The 22113-nt window shown below is 43.5% G+C and overlaps 1 protein-coding gene across 4 annotated transcripts in view; it reads right to left on the bottom strand.

Moving 5' to 3' along the window:
* The window catches only part of zgc:113516 (ETNK_euk domain-containing protein), a 43156-nt gene extending 21295 nt beyond the window's left edge, over positions 1–21861 (bottom strand). The window contains exons 1-5 of one of the 4 annotated variants that reach the window (XM_021566546.3): positions 20972–21861; positions 17416–17678; positions 10695–10835; positions 2000–2148; positions 726–809 (exon numbers count right to left, since the gene is read on the bottom strand). In XM_021566546.3, coding sequence (XP_021422221.1) covers positions 726–809; positions 2000–2148; positions 10695–10835; positions 17416–17678; positions 20972–21112 — 778 coding nt within the window. In that variant the 5' untranslated portion in view covers positions 21113–21861. Of the gene's footprint in view, positions 1–725; positions 810–1999; positions 2149–8130; positions 8392–10694; positions 10836–17415; positions 17679–20345; positions 20559–20971 lie in introns of those variants that run through there. The other 3 variants (XM_021566563.3, XM_090203254.1, XM_090203257.1) reach the window with 3 other exon arrangements.
* Between the last annotated feature and the right edge of the window lie 252 nt (positions 21862–22113).

Below are 22113 nucleotides of genomic sequence, written 5' to 3' on the forward strand. Positions count from 1 at the left end.
GCCTTAAAGGGACATTTTACTCATAAATGTAACTTGTCAGTTTATCTTTTCTATACATTTGGGGTGGAGGCATATACTGTAGATGGACAGGGGTCGTATCTTGACATTAGAGATCTGAAAAAATACTTCTTTAGAGGTCTGAAAACAAACTTTGAAAGTGTAATGTCCATTTAATGAGCTTGGTTAGTACAAGTTCAATGTTGAAGGCAAAATTAAATATTGAAATACATTTAAATAAAAACATTTCAAGTTCTCTCTGATTCCCCGTCTGTGAGAGAAAGCCTAGTGACAAACAACAATAGCCACTACACCTGTCAAAAAGTTGACTTACTTATGTGATTTTGCAGTTTACACTATGCCGCTCTCAGCTAAGGCTTCAAATAGAACCAGCTGACGTTAGCTAGCTAGTTAAGAAGCCCTTTAGCAAGCGCTTTAGACCAAAGCCTGAGACTGATGGGGCTAACTTGTTGGCTAGCGAGATTAAATAGTCTACTGAGGCCTTCTAGCTAGCTATCTAACATTACATTTTTGTACTGGCTATATTTGTTGGGTTTGTTTCGTTTTGCATAGTGACATTGCTAATCTACTTTTGGCATTAAACTATGCAGTTAACCCGGTCCAGGTAATGAAAATAAGTCTCAAGTTCCTCCGAGATACACAGAAATAAAACAACCAGTCACGGATCAGGGGCCACTCCATATGAATTATAAACTGAAGTAACGTACCTGCAAACTCATTGAAATGGTTGCCTATGTCGAAGGCCTGGTAGTTAAAATCAGCATACTCATAGTCAATGAATCTCACCATGCCTAAAGGAGGAGATTAATGTAGGGTTAATGCAGCTTATTACGATGACACACATGCACATTAGTAAACTGTTCTTTGGCACTTCAGTAATAGATGTATTTGAATCCAGATCTGGGTTTCAAATACTTGTAAAAAAATCAATTTAAATACCTTACCTGGACCTGTTGGCGCTTGCCTGGCTTAATAAATCAAAGTCCCAAAACTGTCAACTCCACCCACCAGGCAGACTTCAAGGATTTGAAACCCAAGTCTGTACTCTATTCATGTTGCTATAATTGATAGTGTGCTTCTGAAAGCTTCAACAAATAGTAATTTTGGGGGTGCTTATATTTGTCGTGTTACACACTTGTACACGTGTTCATCATTCCAAGTTTGTAATGGTTAATGTGCTTCTTGCGAATCCAAACTCCCCCTGAGACACCCGGATGGAGTGGGGTCATGGCCAGGGTCACCATTGTCCAGCGCCCCTGGAGCAATTGGGTTTAAGTGCCTTGCTCAAGGGCATAGCGGCAGTTTTTTTCAACTTTTCGGCTGTGAGATTTGAACCACCAACCTTTTGAGCCTAACCTCAAGGCTACATGCCGCACCTTAGTCAACACCCAAAAGTCAAGGCGAAATTTCCTCAATTAGATACAATGGAATGATTAGATTATGTTCCAGTATCATAGGCTTTTAGTTTGTGTTTTACTGTTGCAACTACAACGTCCCTGACAAGATTCACAGAGAAACATGAATCATTTCCTTATCATAATCGTGTGCCTTACGTGCATCCATAACACTGCCGCAAGAAAAATGAAAAGAGGATTAAGGGAATAGGGTATAGGGTTCGTATGCATGGCAACATAAAGGAGAGCTGTGGGATAGATCAAGACTGTTTTGTGAACCACGTTTTGTCAAAGTTGTCCTACAATCAGACCACTTTATGGAAACAAGTGAAATCGAAGGGACATCAGAGTTATTGAGTCTAAAATATGGCAATCTTGTATTCTTACCGACACTGATGGTCTATTGCTCCAGATTGGCAGAACAAATGCTATACCTAATCAGTTGAATTCGAATGAATCCAGTTATACTTCACGCCGCATTGCTTTTTTTTAACTACTGTACAAAATGAACTCGCTTGGATCGCTTTCCATGTCAGTGTTGCAATTTAAATTCCAGGCACTAAAACACATCATACACCCTCACCCACCCTCTTTGTTGTCGAAGATTATATTTTTAGTCAGGAGGTCGTTGTGACACAGCACGGTTGGCGAGCCGATCTGAGAGAGGTGTCTTTTCAGCGTCTCCATTTCATCTGACAGGGTTTCGATGCTAGGGATCTCTTGCAGCAGCTTGGAACTATGTGGGCAAAAAAAATAAAATAAAAATAACAGTTACTCATTGCAGGCACTGAAAGTATCATCACATTCAAATGTATTTCATGCTATTACACATGCTGTTTTAACATAGATGAAGGAAGGTATAATGTATATTATAATGTACTAAAGATTCATGTGCTGTAGCCTTTCTTGTCACCGGCTATTTTAATTATGTGTCATTAAGACACGTGATGCCAAACTTCCAACATCTCCTTCGCCATTAGGGGCGATAAAGTCCTAAAACACTGTTACTCTACCCACAAGCAAGCGTACAAGGCCCTCCTCCCTCATCCCTCATCTGCCATTCGGCAAATCAGATCATGAATCGGTATTCCTGCTTCCCTGTTTACAAGCAGAAGCTCAAACAGGAAGTACCTGTGACTCACCCCGTTGAGAAATGTAATCAAAATCAGAGATTATGCTACAGGACTGCTTTGCTAGCGCCAACTGGAATATGTTCCGAAACTCCGCCGATAACATTGACGGAGAGTGAAGGTTCGCTGCTTCGGAGCCGGAGAATATTCCTGGGCGCATTCTCAGAGCATGTGCTGATCAGCTGGACTGAACTTCTCCATCTGCAATTGGATCCTGACGGCCAAACTGCCACGCTGCCCCTCAACACGTGGGCCCCACTGGGGTGTGTGCTTAGTCCCCTCCTGTACTCCCTGTTCACCCACGACTGTGTGGCCACGTACGACTCCAACACCATCATCAAGTTTGCTGACAGACACAACGGTGGCAGGCCTGATCACCGACAATGATTAGACAGCCTACAGGGAGGAGGTCAGTGACCTGGCAGTGTGGTGGTGGGACAACAAACTCTCCCTCAACATCAGTGAAACCAAGGAGCTGATCATGGACTACAGGAAACGGGGGGCGAGCATATGGATCCCCCATCCATCGTTGTGGATGGGGGATCCACAACGATGGGGCTGCAATGGAGGGGAGCTTCAAGTTCCTCTGAGGACTTAAAATGGTCTACTCACACAAGTCGAGAGGTTGAAAAGGTTTGTCATGGGCCCTCAAATCCTCAAAAAGTTATACAGCTGCAGCACTAAGAGCATTTTGATTGGCTGCATCACTGCTTGTTATGGCAGCAGCACCGCCCTCGATCGCATGGTGCTACAGATGGTGGTGCGGACATCACTGGAGCCGATCTCCCTACCACTTCTATATTGGGTGGTGTGAATGGAAGGCCCGGAAAATCGTTTAAAGATTCCAGCCACCCAAGCCATTAGACTGTTCTCTCTGCTTCCGCAGAGCAAGCGGTACCGGTGCATCAAGTCTGACGCCAGCATGCTCCCGAACAGCTTCTATTCCCAAGCCATAATTCTGCTAAATACTGTAGCTGACATAATGGCTACATGGACTATCTGAGTTGACCCTTATACTGTATTTAATTTTTTGCACTGTCTCTATGCACACTCACGGAACTCTACACACTCACGGGACTCTACACACTCACGCACACTGACACTCCAACACACACATAACATGCACACACATTAATGCAGACTACACACCCGCATACACACACACACACACAAATCATCATTTATGCTGCTGCCACTCTGTTTATCATGTATCCGGATGCCTAGTCACTCTACCCTTATACATATCTACCTCTACCACTCCAGCACATTGTTAATAAAAAATATTCTATATTAGACTTATTTCCACGTTTCAAGTTGTTGCATCGCATCAAGTCCACGTCGGCCATTAATCTATCAGTAGATACAGAGACAAATAAAGTCCATTACTTCCTGTGCCTGCAAAGACTTGAAGGAAGACTAGAAGAGGAAAATGTCTGGCCCGGTCTTTTATTCTACCAGGGGGAGAATTACTTAATGCAGTAGTTCGCCAACCTGTAGATGCATTCTCCAGGCCTGCATGCGTTTACATAAAAACAAGTTGTTTATGACACTAGACAGCACACAACATATCATCCGGAGAGGTGACATGCCTTCACAATGTTTTGTTTTTCCTTCTCGGGGAAAGCTCTATCAATCAACAAAGGTCTTATTTTCACGGACGCCACTCGAAAATGCACCTGGGAAACGCTGCGTAAGCGTTGTGCCGTTCAAATTTTTTTTTTTTTGGTGTGTCTCTTTTCAATCGCCAAAGGAAAAAAATAAATAAAAGAAAGGTATTTAAACACTGTTATACCTATTTATGCAACGGGACAAACAGTTGTGGTGTTATTATACACAGTTGTCGACATAATTTAGTGGGGTCTGTTAGGAACGTACAATTAAAGCAGAGACGTAGGCCGTTGTTTACAGTCATGACAGAGCTCTTTTCCCCTCCTACAGACCCTGCACTATTTTCTCAGACCCACAGTCACTCATTTGGATGGAAGATTATCTTGTTCAGCTCCGTTGAATCATTTTTCATTGTAGTTGCGAATTGACACTTTGCTCATCACTCATAAAGGCTTTGGGCCCTATTCAGTCAAAATTGTTATCTGTATTTCTGGGATATAGCCTACACTGTAACACAGTTTTGTTCTTACAACATGTGTTCTTGCAATTTTAGAATAACCCAGTTTTTTCTTAGTTTTTTACTTTCCCAGAAACTCTTAAAAATAGCCTAGTACAGGGGGTGGGAGGTAGCCTATTGGTTAGAGCGTTGGGCCAGTAACTGAAAGGTTGCTGGATCAAATCCCTGAGCTGACAAGGTAAATTTCTGTCATTCTGTTCCTGAACAAGGCAGTTAACCCACTCCCTGGTAGGCTGTCATAATAAATAAGAATTTGTTCTTAACTGACTTGCCTAGTTAAATAAAACAGTATGATATTAGTATTTCATTCATATATTAGCTCTTGATAGGCAATTTATTTGTATATCAATATTCATTAAAATATGTCCTATTAAATGTGGTTCGCAAATTCCATATCTCTTTCAAAATGCAAACTCATTTTTTATTCTGTTTGCAGAATAACAGTACAGAAGAAAACAAATGTTTGTTCAAAGGCAGAATCCATGGTAAAAAAAGAAAACTGGATTAATTCCGATCAATTATTCTATCTTGAAAATAAATTCAAACAACAAAAACAAGCTCCCAAACATTTTACATCGCTACACCACTCTGCTATCTTGAACTCCCCCCCCCCCCCCCTTCTCTTGCCCAACTCCTCTGCCTTTCAGATGCAGGCGGTCGTGAAGTATGCTGCTAGTCTCCCGGCTCCCACTCCTCTCATTTCTTTCAGTGAAGTTTCTAGAGAGCTAGCTACAGTAATTAGAGGAATTTCCTCTTCTGGCGGCTCGTTATCAATGCGCCTTATTTACAGCTGATTACCAGCTCCAGTGGAGCAGCAGTGATTATGGCAGTATTGTGTGGTTTGTGTTGAGTGTTAAATGGAAGAATTAGCAGGAGGGCTTTGAGCAGAGCAGGAGGCTGCTCTCTACGGCTTCGCCACTCTCCTCGGGAACTGTAGTGCAGCTGTATCTCTCCTTTCCTCTCCTCTCATGTTCTCTCTCTGTCCTGCTCCGTCCTGTTCTCTCCTCCCCCACTCTTCTCCTGTTCTGCCCCCCCCCCCCGCCCCCCCTCAACACCACAGATGTATCTCCTCTCCTGTTCTCTCCTCTCCTTCCTCTCCTCTGCCTCCCACCCCAGCGGGTGACTGTCTGACGCTGACTGAGGGGGCTCTTCTGCAGGTGCAGCCTCTTCCTGCTCCCCGTCTACCTCCGTTTCCTCGGAAGACACTCTTTCACAAGCACTTTTACATTCCCCAAGTACAAAAGTCTCTCTGATGCTTTTGTGTGTTGTCCGGTTCTCAACCTCTCCCTCTGTGGCTCCTTTTAAATCACACACAAAACCACGTTACAAACAAACATTCAAAGCAATAATTTGAAATGTATATTTTATGGACGATTGACTTGTAAGAGCCAATAGATTGAGAGATGTGAAAAATATAAACTAATTTGTTCGGCACAGAAATCACCCATATTTGATTATGTCATGCACTATGTATACAAAAGCATGTGGACCACCCCTTCAAATGAGTGGATTCAGCTCAGTGACTTTCCACGTGGCACTGAGTAGCCCCTGCTAGAGCAGCCCCAGTAAGTTCTGTTGCTGTGAAGTGAAAATGTCTATAGTAGCAACAACGGCTCAGCCTCAAAGTAATAGGCCACACAACATCACAGAACGGGACTGCAGAGTGCTGAAGCTCGTAGTGTGTAAAAACCGTCGACCCTCGGTTGGAACACTCACTACCGAGTTACAAGCTGCTTCTGGTAGCAATGTCAGCAAAATAATTGTTTGTCGGAAACTTAATGAAATGGTTTTCCATGGCCGAACAGCCTAACATCACCATGCGCAATGCCAAGCGTTGGCTGGAGTGGTGTAAAGCTTGCATTGGACTCTGGAGCAGTGGAAACGTGTTCTCCTGAATGATGAATCACATTTCACCATCTGGCAGTCCGATGGACAAATCTGGGTTTGGCGGATGCATAGTGCCAACTGTAAAGTTTGGTGGAGGAGGAATAATGGTCTCGGGCTGTTTTTCATGGTTTGGGATAGGCTCCTTAGTTACAGTGAAGGGAAATCTTAATGATATAGCATACAATGACATTGTAGACGATTCTGTACTTCCTACTTTGTGGAAACAGTTTGGGGAAGGCCATTTCCTGTTTCAGTATGACAAAGCCCCTGTGCACAAAGCGAGGTCAATACAGAAATAGTTTGTTGAGATCGGTGTGGAAGAACTTGACTGGCCTGCACAGAGCCCTGACCTCTACCCCATCCAACACCTTTGAAATTAATTGTAACTATCACTATTGCTCTTGTGGCTGAATGGTAGCAAGTCCCCGCAGCAATGTTCCAACATCTAATGGAAAGCCTACCGAGAAGAGTAGAGGCTGTTATAGCAGCAAAGGGGGGGACAAACTCCATATTAATGCCCATGACTTTGGAATGAGATGTTCGACGAGCGGGTGTTCACATACTTTTGGTCATGTAGTGTATAAACGTACATTTAAATATTGATCTAGACATCCAAAACAGTGGAGGCTGCTGAGGGGAGGGCGGCTCATAATAATACCTGAAACGGTGTAAATGGATTGACATCAGACACATGGAAACCGTGTGTCTGATGTATTTGATACCATTCCACCTCTACATTTCCACGAGCCCGTTCTCCCCAATTAAGGTGCCACCAACCTCCTGTGTATCCAAATGTCTGGAGACAATGTTCAACCTTTTAGAGGAGCCTTTCTGCCTTTCTATTTGCTCTTTTTTTTGTCCTATGAATTTCATTTAGAGACGTAACTGTGGGTCGACTGATCCAGGTTTAAAAATGTATCACAATATAGCTCCATCTATTGGACGTCCGAATGCGGTGCAACTGTGGTTAAAGCTGCTGTACGCTCTGCAAAATTAATAACGCCCTTCCTGTAATGAAATTGCCTACAGGTTAGCAATTGCCTATACATACTTGGGTTTAACATCATCTTGGTTACTTCTAAGATTCTTGAAAATTGTTTGCTCATACGCCCATTATCATATTGCAAATACCACGACCTGTGTCATGCCATATCATGTATACGTCTAAGGAAAAGCGTGAGCTGGCGCACACCCAGAGAAATGATTTTGTGGAGAGGTGGTGACTAACGGCGAGAAAACTGTAAGCTATCAAAAATAAATAGAGAGTCGCACGCTATATATAAACTTCCTGTAATTTCTTTGGGTAAACCACCGACGTTTCGGCATCGCTGTGCCTTCCTCAGAGGAACGTTGTGAACGCTTGAGCCAGGTTATGTCGACAAACAGTGCAACTAGTGCAACCAATGACAATAGTGAGGGGGGTGTGTCATAGTTACTAGGTTGATGAGAATGAATTGAGTGAAAACGTTACAAGACAATAAATAGTTTACAGCATGTTGAATATATTAGGCTATCGTTATCATATGGCAACATAATTAGATATTGTACATCATATTAGCATCAACATACATTATTGTTGAATTTTATTTCATATATATTTATTTGCTTCCATTACATTTCATTTTTGTTACATGTCATCTTTTGGTTCAACCATAATGCATAATAAGCACGCTGATAGGCTGTAGAAAGAATGTATTCATTTATAAGAAGGGGAAATGTTCATAAGAAGGGCTTGAGATCAACGTCAATATTCAGACCACTAGGGGTCAGTGTTTTTAGACAGGATATCCTGTAGGCCTCCCTGTGTAGTAGTAGGGTCTCGATGTTACCTCCTCTCCTAGGTAGAGTAACAAATCAAATCAAATAGTATTAGTCACATGCACCGAATACAACAGGTGTAGGTAGACCTTACAGTGAAATGCTTACTTACAAGCCCCTAACCAACAATACAGTTGAAAAAATGTGAATAAGAAATAAAAGTAACAAGTAGTTAAAGAGCAGCAGTAAAATAACAATAGCGAGGCTATATACAGGGGGGACCGATACAGAGTCAATGTGCGAGGGCACTGGTTAGTCGAGGTAATTGAGGTAATGTGTTCAGTTATGCATTGTTTAAATTGTCTTTTCGTTTGTCCTATCTATGCTTTTCCACATGAACAGGTGATGAGATAGATTTCTCCCTTTGTCTTGCATGAGATGATACCCCGAGCAGAGATTTTTCGACCTGTATGTGGGTGTCTGAAGAAGGATGTTTATGTGGTGCTACTGCACTGGGTGCATCAGCCACATTCGTAGTTCCCATTTGGAATGGGTGTCAGGAGTGTCAGAGTGGGCTCAGGGGTCACGTCAGACTAAGCTATCCCCAATACTGTGGCCATGCTTGTAGACCACCAGTATGACACGCCTCCTCACTATTGTCATTGGTGGCACTAATTGCACTGTTTGTCTACATAACCTGGCTCAAGCATTCGCAACGTTCCCCTGAGGAAGGCACAGTGATGCCAAAACGTTGGTGGTTTACCCAATAAATTACTGGAAGTTTATATCAAGCGTGTGCGACTCTCTTTATTTAAAATAGAACTTATATGGGATGTTACATATCCCACATCCCATATAAGTTAGTTGTTAGTTGTCTGCGTCTTGTCATAGCAATGTTAAAAAGACTACTAGAGACACGCTGACTACATCTCATATGTATGCAGAAAGCTGCTTCCATCTTATCATAGGGATCCCAATCTCCCCATCGTACTTCTATGTTAAATAGATGACCCACTCCACAGCTAATTGCCCCCCCCCCCCCCCCCCCCCCCCCCCAAACACACAAAAAAAACCAGAAAGAACATACTTGACTAGTGTGGTGATATTCTTTCAATCTGAAAAACTAAAGCAGACCCAGTACTTTGGGACTCGAGTTTGACTCGAGTTTGCATGGACTTCCGACCCCTCTTAGCTAACGTAAACAACGCAGCACATTTGACTGATAAGGGAGAGAGCGTTTCAAGGAAACCGAGCCAATGTCTGGTTTTATCTGTAGTGTCTGGAAGTTCCATCTCACTTTTCACCCTGTGACCCTGGCTAAGATAGCACAATGGCATTACCACAGTCGCTACTCCCCCACCTCCTCAATTGGCCAATCACTTCTTCTCATCTTTGTGTCCCCACATAGCAAGAGAGAGGGCACTAATGCTGCGTTCATAACAAAGTAGGAAGCTAGTAATTTCCACTTGTTCAGTCTTAAAGCTACAATATGTAACTTTTTGGGCAACCCTAGCAAATTCACATAAAAATATGAGTAATAGATCTTTCATTGAAAGCAAGTCTAAGAAGCGGTAGATCTGTTCTATGTATGCTATTTCTATGCTTCCCTTTCTGTAGTTTTGTTTTTGAGTCTTTTACTTTGGTTGTACAACAGCTGAAATATAAATATTTTTGGTTATGGAAAACACCGGTTTAGACAGTACAATGATTCTCTACACAATGACTGCTTGTTTTGTCATACAACTGAAATTAGGCGAACTATTAGAATTTTAGCAACCAGGATATGGCTGAGCGATTTCTGCATAGTGCTTCTTAAAATACGAGTTGGATGCATTCACATGCTTTGAATCAATTGAGAAACACAAATTGGCTGAAGGCAAACAAGCTGTGTCAACCCTAATCTAAAAGTACACATTAAGCTCACAAACAAATGATAGTGTTTAAAAACCATATTAATAGATTGCTTTTTATAAATAGTGTTTTGTTGTTGCATTTAACTGCCGAAAATACTGTTATCGAGTTATTTCCTTAATATGTGAGTTCAGCACGTGAGTAATATGCGAGTTCAGCAAGAGTTCAGCATGTAGGATAAATCGGAGCTCAGGTGTGATAGACTTATTTACCAATAGTAATTACCAGTTGGAGGGACATTCAACAGGATTTTTCCCAGCTGTATGTGGTAAATACCACCTTCCCACTTGGTTATGAAAGCAGCATAATAGCAACAGTAACAACTGGCTAAATGAGTCAGACTGCACCATCAATACAACTCATAAAAGAGGAGGAAAGTGAACGACTATCACAAATCTTTGGTTTACAAAAAACATTTAAGGAACAATAAAATGTCTAAGTTTCTAAGTAGATCGGGTTGTGTTAACTCACCTATGTGGTGCTGTTGTGTTGCTCAGAGCATTATGGACAAGTTTGAGAAACTGGGCCATCTTCTTCCACAGAATATTCTCCACAGGGTTGTCCGATTCAAGCTTGATCGAGTGGATTTTTCCCATTTCTGTCGCAATCAATCTACAGAAGGGGGAAAAAATTTATAATTGCATAACATAACTACAAATGAGACTGAGCCAAGATATTGCACACAAAAAAAAGCGACCTGACTTCTTGACCCGTTTCACTCGGCTTGGACCCAGTCAGCCCTCCGCCCACAATTAAGAAGGTAAGAGACCTTATTCAAACATCACTGTGAGGTACTGTCCGTTTTCCAGCCGAGTGTTAATGGTGAAAGATCTCTTGTCCTCCTCATCCACAACATTTTGGGGTTCAATTTGGCAGAACTATTTTCCTGTAATGATTCATCTGGCCGGTGAACAGTAGGATTTAACTAAATTGATCCAGAGTTGACCTACAATCACGTGTAGAACCTAAGGAACCTAAAATTGATCAATGGGAGTAAAAACTAAGGAAGCTGGTTTAGAGAACCTAAGGAAACTGGTTCAGGGGATCAAAGGAAATGTATCCAGGGAGTAAATCTAAGGAAACTGATTTACATTAAATAATAGGCATAATATTTATAATTAAATACAAGCACAATATACAGTATATAACTGATTTGCACACATGAGAGGTAGTGAATTACCCGATAGTGAGGCAGTGAGCATATTTAATGAGGTTGGTAAAAGTAAGTCAGAAGGTTGAAGGTCATAGACAGAATTTTGACTGTAATTGTTTGGTTGGTATTAGTACAGTTTTGAGTCCAACAAACATACTCTTTACTCTGGTACCCACTGAGAAATCATTATCCAGACCCAAATCTAAATCAGCGCCCCAAACTCACACTCTGAGAGACTTACATAAAGTAACACACACACACACACACACACACACACACACACACACACACACACACACACACACACACACACAGCCAGCCAGCATGCCGGTGCTACTCTAAAGAAAACCCTCTAAGAACCGGTTTTGTTCTCTGATAGCTCAGCGACCCTATCCTCTCCTCTGATACTCCTAAAAAACAGAGTACTGCGATGACCCTCCCCCCCCCCCCTCCCCCCCCCACCAGACACATGAATGGATAACCCTCTCATTCCTCCATTCCCATGGTCCACTGTTATGATACACTTTCAGATCCAATGTGAGACCCACTGGATTGACACTGCTACTGCACCCTATGAAAATGACGCGTTCCTACGTCATACTTCCAGGTTCATGTACCATAATCTCTTGACTAGACTTCAAGATGATATATAATCAAATTCACGAAAAGTCATTTCATATATATATATATATATGTATATATATAAAACTATATTCGAATTTGTGTATTGATTAAATCCCACCTGATGCTTTTTATCAAGATATTTGACGCTCAAGACATAAGACACTTCGCTGAGAGTTAGAACATTTGCATTGGAACTACAGTGCCTTCAGAAACTAGTCGTACCCCTTGACTTATTCTCAAGTTTGTTGTGTTACAGCCTGAATTCCAAATGAATTAAATATTTGTTTTTCTCACCCATATACACACACACAACACCCCACAATGATAAAGTGTTCTTTAGAAATGTTTGCTTATTATTGAAAATGAAATATTCCATTTACACTGGACAAAAATATAAGCACAACATGCAACAATTTCTAAGATTTGACTGAGTAACCAATACAGTCAATATATAAGGTAATTAGTCAATTGAAATAAATTCATTAATCCCTAAACTTTGGATTTCACCTGACTGGGAATACAGATATACATCTGTTGGTCACAGATACTGTACCTAAAAGGGTAGAGGCGTGGATCAGAAAACCTGTCAGTATCTGCTGTAGTGTGCAGCACGACACATTTCCTTCGCATAGAGTTGATCGGGCTGTTGATCGAGGCCTGTGAATTGTTGTCCCACTCCTCTTTAATGCGAAGTTGCTGGATATTGGCGATAACTGGAACACGCTGTCATACACGTCGATCCAGAGCATCGCAAGGAAACTGGGTGACATGTCAATGGGTGACATGTCTGGTGAGTACACAGGCCATGGAAGAACTGGGACGTTTTCAGCTTCCGGCAATTGGGTACAGATCATTATCACGCGTTATCATGCAGAAACATGAGGTCATGGTGGTGGATGAATGGCACGACAATGAACCTCAGGATCTCATCATGGTATCTCTGTGCATTTAAAATGCAACTGTGTTCATTGTGTTACATCTGCTCCTGCCATGCCCTCTACTGCTCATCCTGTGTCTCTTTGACCTGCCGCCACTCCCCCAGTGCTCTCTCTCCCTCTCCCTCTCTCTGTGTGTGGGATTGTGTGGGCGGAGACAGGTGTGCTGGAGTCAGAGCAGATCCCCACCAGCTGCAACCTGTTTCATAATCAAGACCTCCACAAATACTCAGTTCTTCCACTTCCACACTGCCAGATCGTAATCTCTGCTCAGTCAGTCTACGTTTCTAGCCGTTTGTTACTATTTAGAGCCTGTTATCCTGTTGTGCCTGTTTTTCTTGTCTGACATGGTTTTCCTCCCCGCTACAGTTCTGGCCCCCCTGACTCTGATCCCTGTCTCCGGTCCCACTTCTCCTCATCCTGCCCTGGATTCCCCACTCTACTGCTCCCTTGGATTCCCCTCTGGACCTGCTTACCCTGTCCCAACACCTCTCGCTCCAGCCTCAGTCTCCGCACCTGGTTTCCTGCAACCCATCTGAGCTTCCCCTGGCCTGCACTCCATATTCCCCGTGTTCCAATAAATACCTTGGTTACTTCCTCCCAGTTGTAATGGGGTGCGTAACTGGTGGCAGTGAAGTCAGACACAGGAGAGCAGAACTAGGTAATAGCTGGAGCAGTTTAATTTTAAAACCAACGGAATAAAGAATAAACCAATGGGTACCAGTAAACATGTGCACAAGCACTTACAATAAACAATTCCACACAAAGACATGGGGGGAACAGAGGGTTAAATACACAACACCAGTCGTCCACCGCAGGAGCCTCGGTCTGACTCTGATACCAAGGTGACAGAACTGGCTGATACCCCAGTACGCACTGGAAGGGGGAGAGGTTAGTGGAGGAGTGGCGGAGCGAGTTCTGGACCATCTCTGCCCAGGGCACAAATGCCGCCCATTCCCCCGGCCGGTCCTGGCAATAAGACCTCAGAAACCTACCCACATCCTGGTTAACTCTCTCCACCAGCCCGATACTCTTGGGGTGAAAACCCGAGGTAAGGCTGATCGAGGCCCTCCAAGACCCTCGAAGTGAACTGGGGACCCCGTTCAGACTCTATATCCTCAGGCACCCCGTAGTGCCGGGAGACGTGCGTAAACAAGGCCTCCGCAGTCTGTAGGGCTGTAGGGAGACCGGGCAGAGGAAAGAGACGTCAGGACTTAGAGAAACGATCCACAACAACGAGGATCGTGGTGTTTCCCTGGGATGAGGGAGATCGGTCGGGAAATCGATCGACAGTTGCGACCATGGCCGTTGTGGAACGGGTAAGGGTTGTAGCTTACCTCTGGGCAGGTGTCTAGGAGCCTTACACTAAGTGCACACATTCTTGGCCAAAGTGGGCCACCAGTACTTCCCACTCAGACAGCGCACCGTCCGACCGAGGCCTGGATGACCAGAGGAAGGTGACCTAATAGATCAACCGATCACGGACAGCAGACGGAACGTACAGATGCCCAGCGAGACACTGAAGGGGAGCACGCTCTGCATGTAACGCCTGCTCAATGTCCGCGTCCAGTGCCACCAGGCAGGAGGCCGGGAGTATGGGGGTAGGATCCATGGGCCGCTCCTCTGTGTCATACAGCCGGGACAGTGTGTCTGCCTTCACATTCTGGGAACCTGGTCTGTAAGAAAGTGAGAAAACAAATGGAAACTGAAAAGTGGATCGACAATGGCTAGAAGACCGGCGATGCTGACCACTGCCCGAACAAGGAGAGGAACCGACTTTGGTGGAACTCGTGACACCAGTCTCCTCGTCTGAGTCTGCTCTTGGGTTTCCCTGTTCCACTCCGTGTAAACACATTGTCCGTAGCTTTTTGCTGCCCATACCATAATCCCACCGCCACCATGGGACACTCAGTTCACAACGTTGACATCAGCAAACCACTCGCCCACACGACGCCATACATGTGGTCGTGAAGAGGTCACAACAACGCCTATTCCCCCTCAGGAGACTGAAAAGATTTGGCATGGGTCCTCAGATCCTCAAAGTTCTACAGCTCCACTATCACGAGCATCCTGACTGGTTACATCACCACCTGGTATGGCAACTACTCGGCCTCTGACCGCAAGGCACTACAGAGGGTAGTGCGTACGACCAAGTACATCACTGGGGCCAAGATTCCTGCCATCCAGGACCTTTATACCAGGCGGTGTCAGAGGAAGGCCCTAAAAATTGCCAAAGACTCCAGCCACCATAGTCATAGACTATTCTCTCTGCTACCGCACGGAAATGGTACTGAAGTGCCAAATCTATGTCCAAAACAGCTTCTACCCCGAAGCTACCCCGAAGCTACAAGACTTCTGAACAGCTAATCAAATGGCTACCCGGACTATTTGCATTGACAACCTTCCCCCACCACAATTTTTTTACGCTGCTGCTACTCTCTGTTTATTATCTATACATAGTCACTTTACCTCTACCTACATGTACTTATTACCTCGACTAGCCGGTGCTTTAATTGTGTTATTTTTCTATTTTAATATTTTATTATTATTTACACTTATTTTTCTTAATTAACTGCATTGTTGGTTTAGGGCTTCTAATTAAGAATTTCACTGTAAGGTCTACACCTATTCGGCACATGACAAATAGAATTTGATTTGATGAGGCTGGTTGGACGTACTGCCAAATTAAAATGACGCTGTAGAAAAATGAACATTACATTCTCTGGCAACAGCTCTGGACATTCCTGCAGTCACCATGCCAATTTCACGCTCCCTCAGAACTTGAGACATCTGTGGCATCATGTTGTATGACAATTTGTACATTTTAGTGTGGCTTTTTATTGTTCCCAGTACAAGTTGCATCTGTGTAATGATCATGCTGTTTAATCTGCTTCTTGATATGCCACACCTGTCAGGTGGATGGATTATCTTGGCAAAGGAGAAATGCTCACTAACAGGGATGTAAACACATTTGTGCACAACGTTTTTGAGAAATAAGCTTTTTGTGTATATGGAACATTTCTGGGATCTTTTATTTCAGCTCATAAAACATGGCATGGGTCCTCAAAATTCTATAGCTGCACCATCAAGAGCATCCTGACTGGTTGCATCACCACCTGCTATGGTAACTGACCAACACTTTACATGTTGTGTTTATATTTTTCTTAAGTACATGTATTCACACCCCTGAGTCAATGTATGTTCGAATCACCTTTGTCAGTGATTACAGCTGTCACAGTCTTTCTGGGTAAGTCTCTAAGAGCTTTACACACCTGGATTGTACAAAAGCTCTGTCAAATAGGTTGTTGATCATTGCTAGACTACCATTTTAATGTCTTGCCATAGATTTTCAAGCAGATTTAAGTCAAAACTGTAACTCGGCCACTCAGGAACATTCGTTGTCTTCTTAGTAAGCAAATCCTGTGTAGACTTGTGTTTTAGGTTATTGTCCTGCTGAAAGGTGAATTCATCTCCCAATGCCTGATGGAAAGCAGACTGAACCCTGAATCCTATAGGATTTTGCCTGTGGTTAGCTGGATTCCATTTATTTTAATTATATATATATATATATATTTGTATTTAACCCCCCTTTTCTCCCCAATTTCATGATATCCAATTGCGATCTCATCGCTGCAACTCCCCAACGGGCTCGGGAATGCGTTCCCCAAACATGACCCACCAAACCCTGCTTCTTAACACCCGCCGCTTAACCCTGAAGCCAGTTGCACCAATGTGTTAGAGGAAACACCGTTCAACAGACGACCGAAGTCATCCTGCAGGCGCCTGGCCCACCACAAGGAGTCACTAGAGCGCAATGAGCCAAGTGAAACCCCCCAGCCAAACCCTCATCTAACCCGGTCGACGCTGGACCAATTGTGCGCCACCCTACGCGACTCCCAGTCACGGCCGGTTGTGACACAGCCTGGGAACGAACCCAGGTCTGTAGTGACGCCTTAATTACTGCAATGCAGTGCCTTAGACCGCTGCACCACTTGGGAGGCCCATTCTGTTAATTCTTTATCCTGAAAAACTACCCAGTCCTTAACGATTACAAGCATATCCATAACATGATGCAGCCACCACTATGCATGAAAATAATGGAGAGTGGTACTCAGTGATTTGTTGTATTGGATTTTAAAAAACACTTTGTATTAAGGAGAAAAAGTTAATTGCTTTGACACATTTCTTTGCAGTATTACTTTAGTGACTTGTTGGAAACAGGATGCATGAGATGGAATATGTGTATTCTGTAAAAGCTTCCTTCTTTTCAATCTGTCAATTATGTTAGTATTGTGGAGGAACTACAATGTTGTTGATCTAGCCTCAGTTCTCTCCTATCACAGCCATTAAACTCTGTGACTGTTTGAAAGTCACCATAGGCGTCATGATAAAATCCTTGAGGATTTAACAAAAAAAATGGTGTTCTTCAAATCTGTACTGTAAATGTATGTCTAAGACATTTAGAACTTTTCACAGATACCTATAGATGGCAGGCTGTGTGAGCAGTGTGTCGTCCAACACGGTCCCCCTCACAAACTCGTAGCAGATGCCGTTCCGGAAGCTGCAGTAGATCTGCGGGCCGCAGTTGTGAGAGTGGAGTATCTGGAACATCTCCACCTCTCTCTCCCGGTCCACATAGAGCTCTGTCATCCTCCCGTACACACGCACCAGCACGGCCCCTGACTCTTGGAGCGAGCCCACGAAGCAGCCCATCAGCTGGTTGGTGATGCCCTCTGTGAACACCTGAACACAACACAACAACATCAGGATAGTGTCGATAGCGGAAACAATCTTTTCCATTTTTGACCCCTTTTTCTCCCCAATTGGTAGTTACAGTCTTGTTCCATCGTTGCAACTCCCTTACGGACTCGAGAGAGAGAGGCGAAGGTTGAGAGCCGTGCCACAGGAGTCGCTGATGCGCGATGGGACAAGAACATCTCTGCCGGCCAAACCCTTCCCGAACCCGGATGACGCTGGGCCAATTGTGCGCCGCAGCCGGCCCCGGTCGGCGCTCCGGGCTGCGACAGAGCCTGGACTCGGCCCCGGGCTGCGACAGAGCCTGGACTCGGCTCCGGGCTGCGACAGAGCCTGGACTCGGCCCCGGGCTGTGATAGAGCCTGGACTCGAATCAGGATCTCTAGTGGAACCTTTAGACCCCTGAGCCACTCGGGAGGCCCAGTAACGATCTTGATTCTCATTCCCATATTAACCCTCTCGTGAGCTGTAAGTTCTCTGCTCTGAGGTTTCACAAACAGCGCAAGCTCAGCTGCGATGTCACAGCCCACCCATGTGTATACCTGTTTTGCCGAAACAATATGTATTGTGATTTTCACAATTATATATGTATTGCAATTTGATACTGTGATTATATTGCGATTCGATGTTCCAAACACATTGCTCACCATATATGTCTGATGCAGAGGGACAAGAGAGAGCCATGAGAAAACGAGTTTTGATCAGTCATGGAAATAAAACTGCTGAAAGCAAATGATCTCCCTTTTAAAAAGAAGATGGAGAACAAGCTATGAAGAAAAAAATACTGGAGTTTTGGTGCAGGTATAGCCAACTAATCCCAAACAATAATATTGCGAGATTGTCGAAACGATACAATTTCTTGTAAACAATTATATCCCCATATGTAATTGTGTCGATTTGTTTGAGTGTCTCCCACTCCCACTCTCCCTGTTTTAAATCAGATTGAATCACTTTTACTGTCACGTTCATTTAATGGAGTAGACCAAGGCGCAGCGTACGATGAATACATACTTTTTAATGAAGACAAAGAACACTTAACTATACAAAACAACCAACCGTGCCGCTATATAATACTAGTGCAGACACAGGCAACTAGACATAGACAATAACCCACAAATAACCCACAAATTACAAAAAAAATTATGATTATGGCTGCCTAAATATGGTTCCCAATCAGAGACAACGATAAACAGCTGCCTCTGATTGGTTCTCAATCTAAGCAACCATAGACATACAAAACACCTAGATAGTAAACAACCCCATAAACATACAAAACCCCTAGACAGTACAAAAAACACATCTCACCCTTGTCACACCCTGACCTTACCAAAAGAATAAAGAAAACAAAGAATACTAAGGTCAGGGCGTGACATTTAGGCATGATGTCTACATCAATGATGTTTTGTATGCTTAGGGTGAAAGGCCTGTGGACTCAATCTCTGTTCCTCAACAGTCCAAAAATGTCTAAAAATATGAATGAGGAAAGAGAGGAGAAAAGCACACAAAAAGATCAGAATAGATCCAAACAAAGGTAGAGGTTTGCAGTGCTGTGGATTGTTCCACGAGGGCAAATACTGTTCCGTAACAAACTAAAACATGAAATATAACACGTGTGTCCTAACATCAAGTCATAAGTTCCTGTTTAAAGTAATCGCATAACACTTCAATTGGGCCAGCATTCATACTGTCTTTAAAGTTATGTTATTTTGACAGGTCGCAATAGTTTATGACCTCCAACTTTACACCACAATAAGAATAACAATGTTATGATGATTGAGCCCATGATTAACCAAAGAGAGACAATCCCATCTCTTATTCAAAGCAGGTGGAGACTCGTCCAGGGAGGGAGAGGGGTATGGTCCTACTCATTAAAGGGATGGTTCACTAAAATTCCATACTATTACCATCAAGAATTTGTTCTTAACTGCCTTGCCTAGTTAAACAAAGGTAAATAAAAATAAAATAAATACAAATTCCCTGTAGAAAGTGGCCAGATAAACAAAACCATAGCATTGACTGCTGTCTTACATTGTCCATAGACTGCTTACAGGGTAAGGAAACTAATATGTCATTTTGTAATTTGAGTGAAATATCCCTTTAATTTGAGGAACTATTAAAATGAAACATTAAAACATCCTGCTTGTAAGCATTTATAGTCACTCCAGTGTATTATGTAACTGAGTGGGAACATTTCAGGGACAAATCCTACAGGCCACTTTCATTACTGAGTATCGACTGGAAATGTTCAGTGTTTATGATGTGGTGTTGTCGCAAAGAGGTATGAGAACCAGTAAATGAATTGGATGAATTGGAGTGCTGTAAGAATTCTTCCATCTTTGCCACGGAAAAAGTAGATTAAGTCTAGGTAGTCCCTCCCGGTTTCAGGATGTTTTATTCGGTTTCATGTCTAATGAACACAACCCAGTCAGTGAAACTAGATGTCTTGGTCTAAGCTCGGCTGAGGATCACTTCTCTATCCAACTGACTGAAAAGTCTCTCTCCCTAATTTATTCTGACTCATATCTATTCAACTTGGCCTCTGAATTATGTTGAACCATGCCTGTCTAGGAATTGAGATTGACAGAGCAAAGACATTTGAGCCAGACAGAAAAGGTTAAATTCAACCCAGAGAGTTTGAGAGGCTATACTACCTACTTTTTGAGAATTTCTCGGAGATGTCTATATATCCACTTTTCTCTCGTTTCTGAACAGCTTCGTCTTTATGAACCAAGAGTGTATATTTTTGGTTTCATCTTTTTTGCTCAGAGTCCTCACCAACCGAGATACAATAGTGATTGAGAGGGCTTGAGGGGGAAATCTGGGGGTTATAGCGTTCATCTCTCTGTGTGCTTAAACTAGACCTGTTCTAGATTGAGAGGTCAGTCCTGCTCCACTGTGACCCTGACAAACATAGATCCTATTTCTCTGGGAGATTGCCCAACTGTTTGCACACACGAATGGAGACCTTAAGAGAATCTATGTTAGCTGAGGACAGACGTTCTACTTGATTCCTATGGTTTTCTATGACCTTATTGCTGAGGTTGTTACCTCTGAGTGGTCTGTTTGAAGGTTGAGGGGAATGTTTTTTCATTGAAACATGTCCAAGGTCTGATGCGCACGAGAACAAAACTAGGGGTTAATACTACTCACTTCTCAGAATACTAATTCTTCTCGCTTACATTCCAATGGGCAAAACTGGTTGAAATGACAGCATTACAACGTCATTTCAACCAGTTTTGCCCATTGGCATACTGATGTGACAATTTGATACCTTCACTTACCTTCATCTTGATGTCCTGTGGCTTCCACTGGGGCCTTAGTCTCCCGAGGAGCTCTAGGACACCGCCGCGAGGCTTCTGCTCATCCACACACACATCCAGGTGCAGGAGCTGACCCCTGGTGCATTTAGAGCCACCCTCCATGGCCCCCTGAAGCAGGGTTACTACTCAAGATGGGTCAGGGTCTGAAACTTGGTCGGAGGAAGTCGGCCCAAGCTGGTTAAGTCGTTTTTAGACCACGTTGACCGGTAGCCAGACCAAGTTGAGTGGTAGTCCAACCAAGATAGTGTAGTGGAGTAGTATTTAGAACAAGTTGAGCGGTGTTCCGACCAACTAGTAGTAGTAAGTCCCGAGTGTCGTTCAACCAAGTGATGTAAAAGTGATGTCCAAATATTCTCAGTCCAACATGCGCTTTTCAGACAGTGTTCAGACACAGCGTTGTCTTGCGGTGGTGTGGGCCCAGTCAAACTGTCATTATGTGAGCTAACTTGTCACCTATTTGTCCAGTCGTGTGTCCAGTGACTCAGCATGCAACACCAGCTGGCTTATCAAAGCACATCTCCACGAATCCAGGTTCAGTTAGTTTGTGGGGGTTACACATTAACCATCAAACTCACAGACACTAGTCACAGCCAAAGCTAAAACATACTATAGACATGGGCTAAATGTTAACAATTTGTGTGGCCGCCTGTCTAGAACATGTACCTTTGACTGCAGGCGGAAATCACTAATGTGCTGCAGATTGTGTGCGATGGGTGAAGAAGATTTTTGATAGAGTTGGCTGGGGTAATTGCAAAGACGTTTTACCAAGGGAACTGCCTGAGTAAATAAATAAAAACATGTTTTGCTTTGAGGGCACTATGGTGTTGAACGCTGAGCTGTAGTCAATGAATAGCGTTCTCACATAGATGTTCCATTTGTCCAGGTGGGAAAGGGCATTGTGGAGTGCAATAGAGATAGCATCATCTGTAGATCTGTTGGGGCAGAATGCAAATTGGAGTGGATCTAGGGTTTCTGGGATAATGGTGTTGATGTTAGCCAGGACCAGCCTTTCAAAGCACTTCATGGCTACAGTGAGTGCTACGGGTGCCACGGGTTGGTAATCATTTAGACAGATTACCTTAGTGTTCTTGGGCACAGGGACT

This window comes from Oncorhynchus mykiss, chromosome 2, assembly GCF_057628025.1.
Source record: "Oncorhynchus mykiss isolate SJ-2025 chromosome 2, ASM5762802v1, whole genome shotgun sequence".
Classification (NCBI taxonomy): Eukaryota; Metazoa; Chordata; class Actinopteri; order Salmoniformes; family Salmonidae; genus Oncorhynchus; species Oncorhynchus mykiss.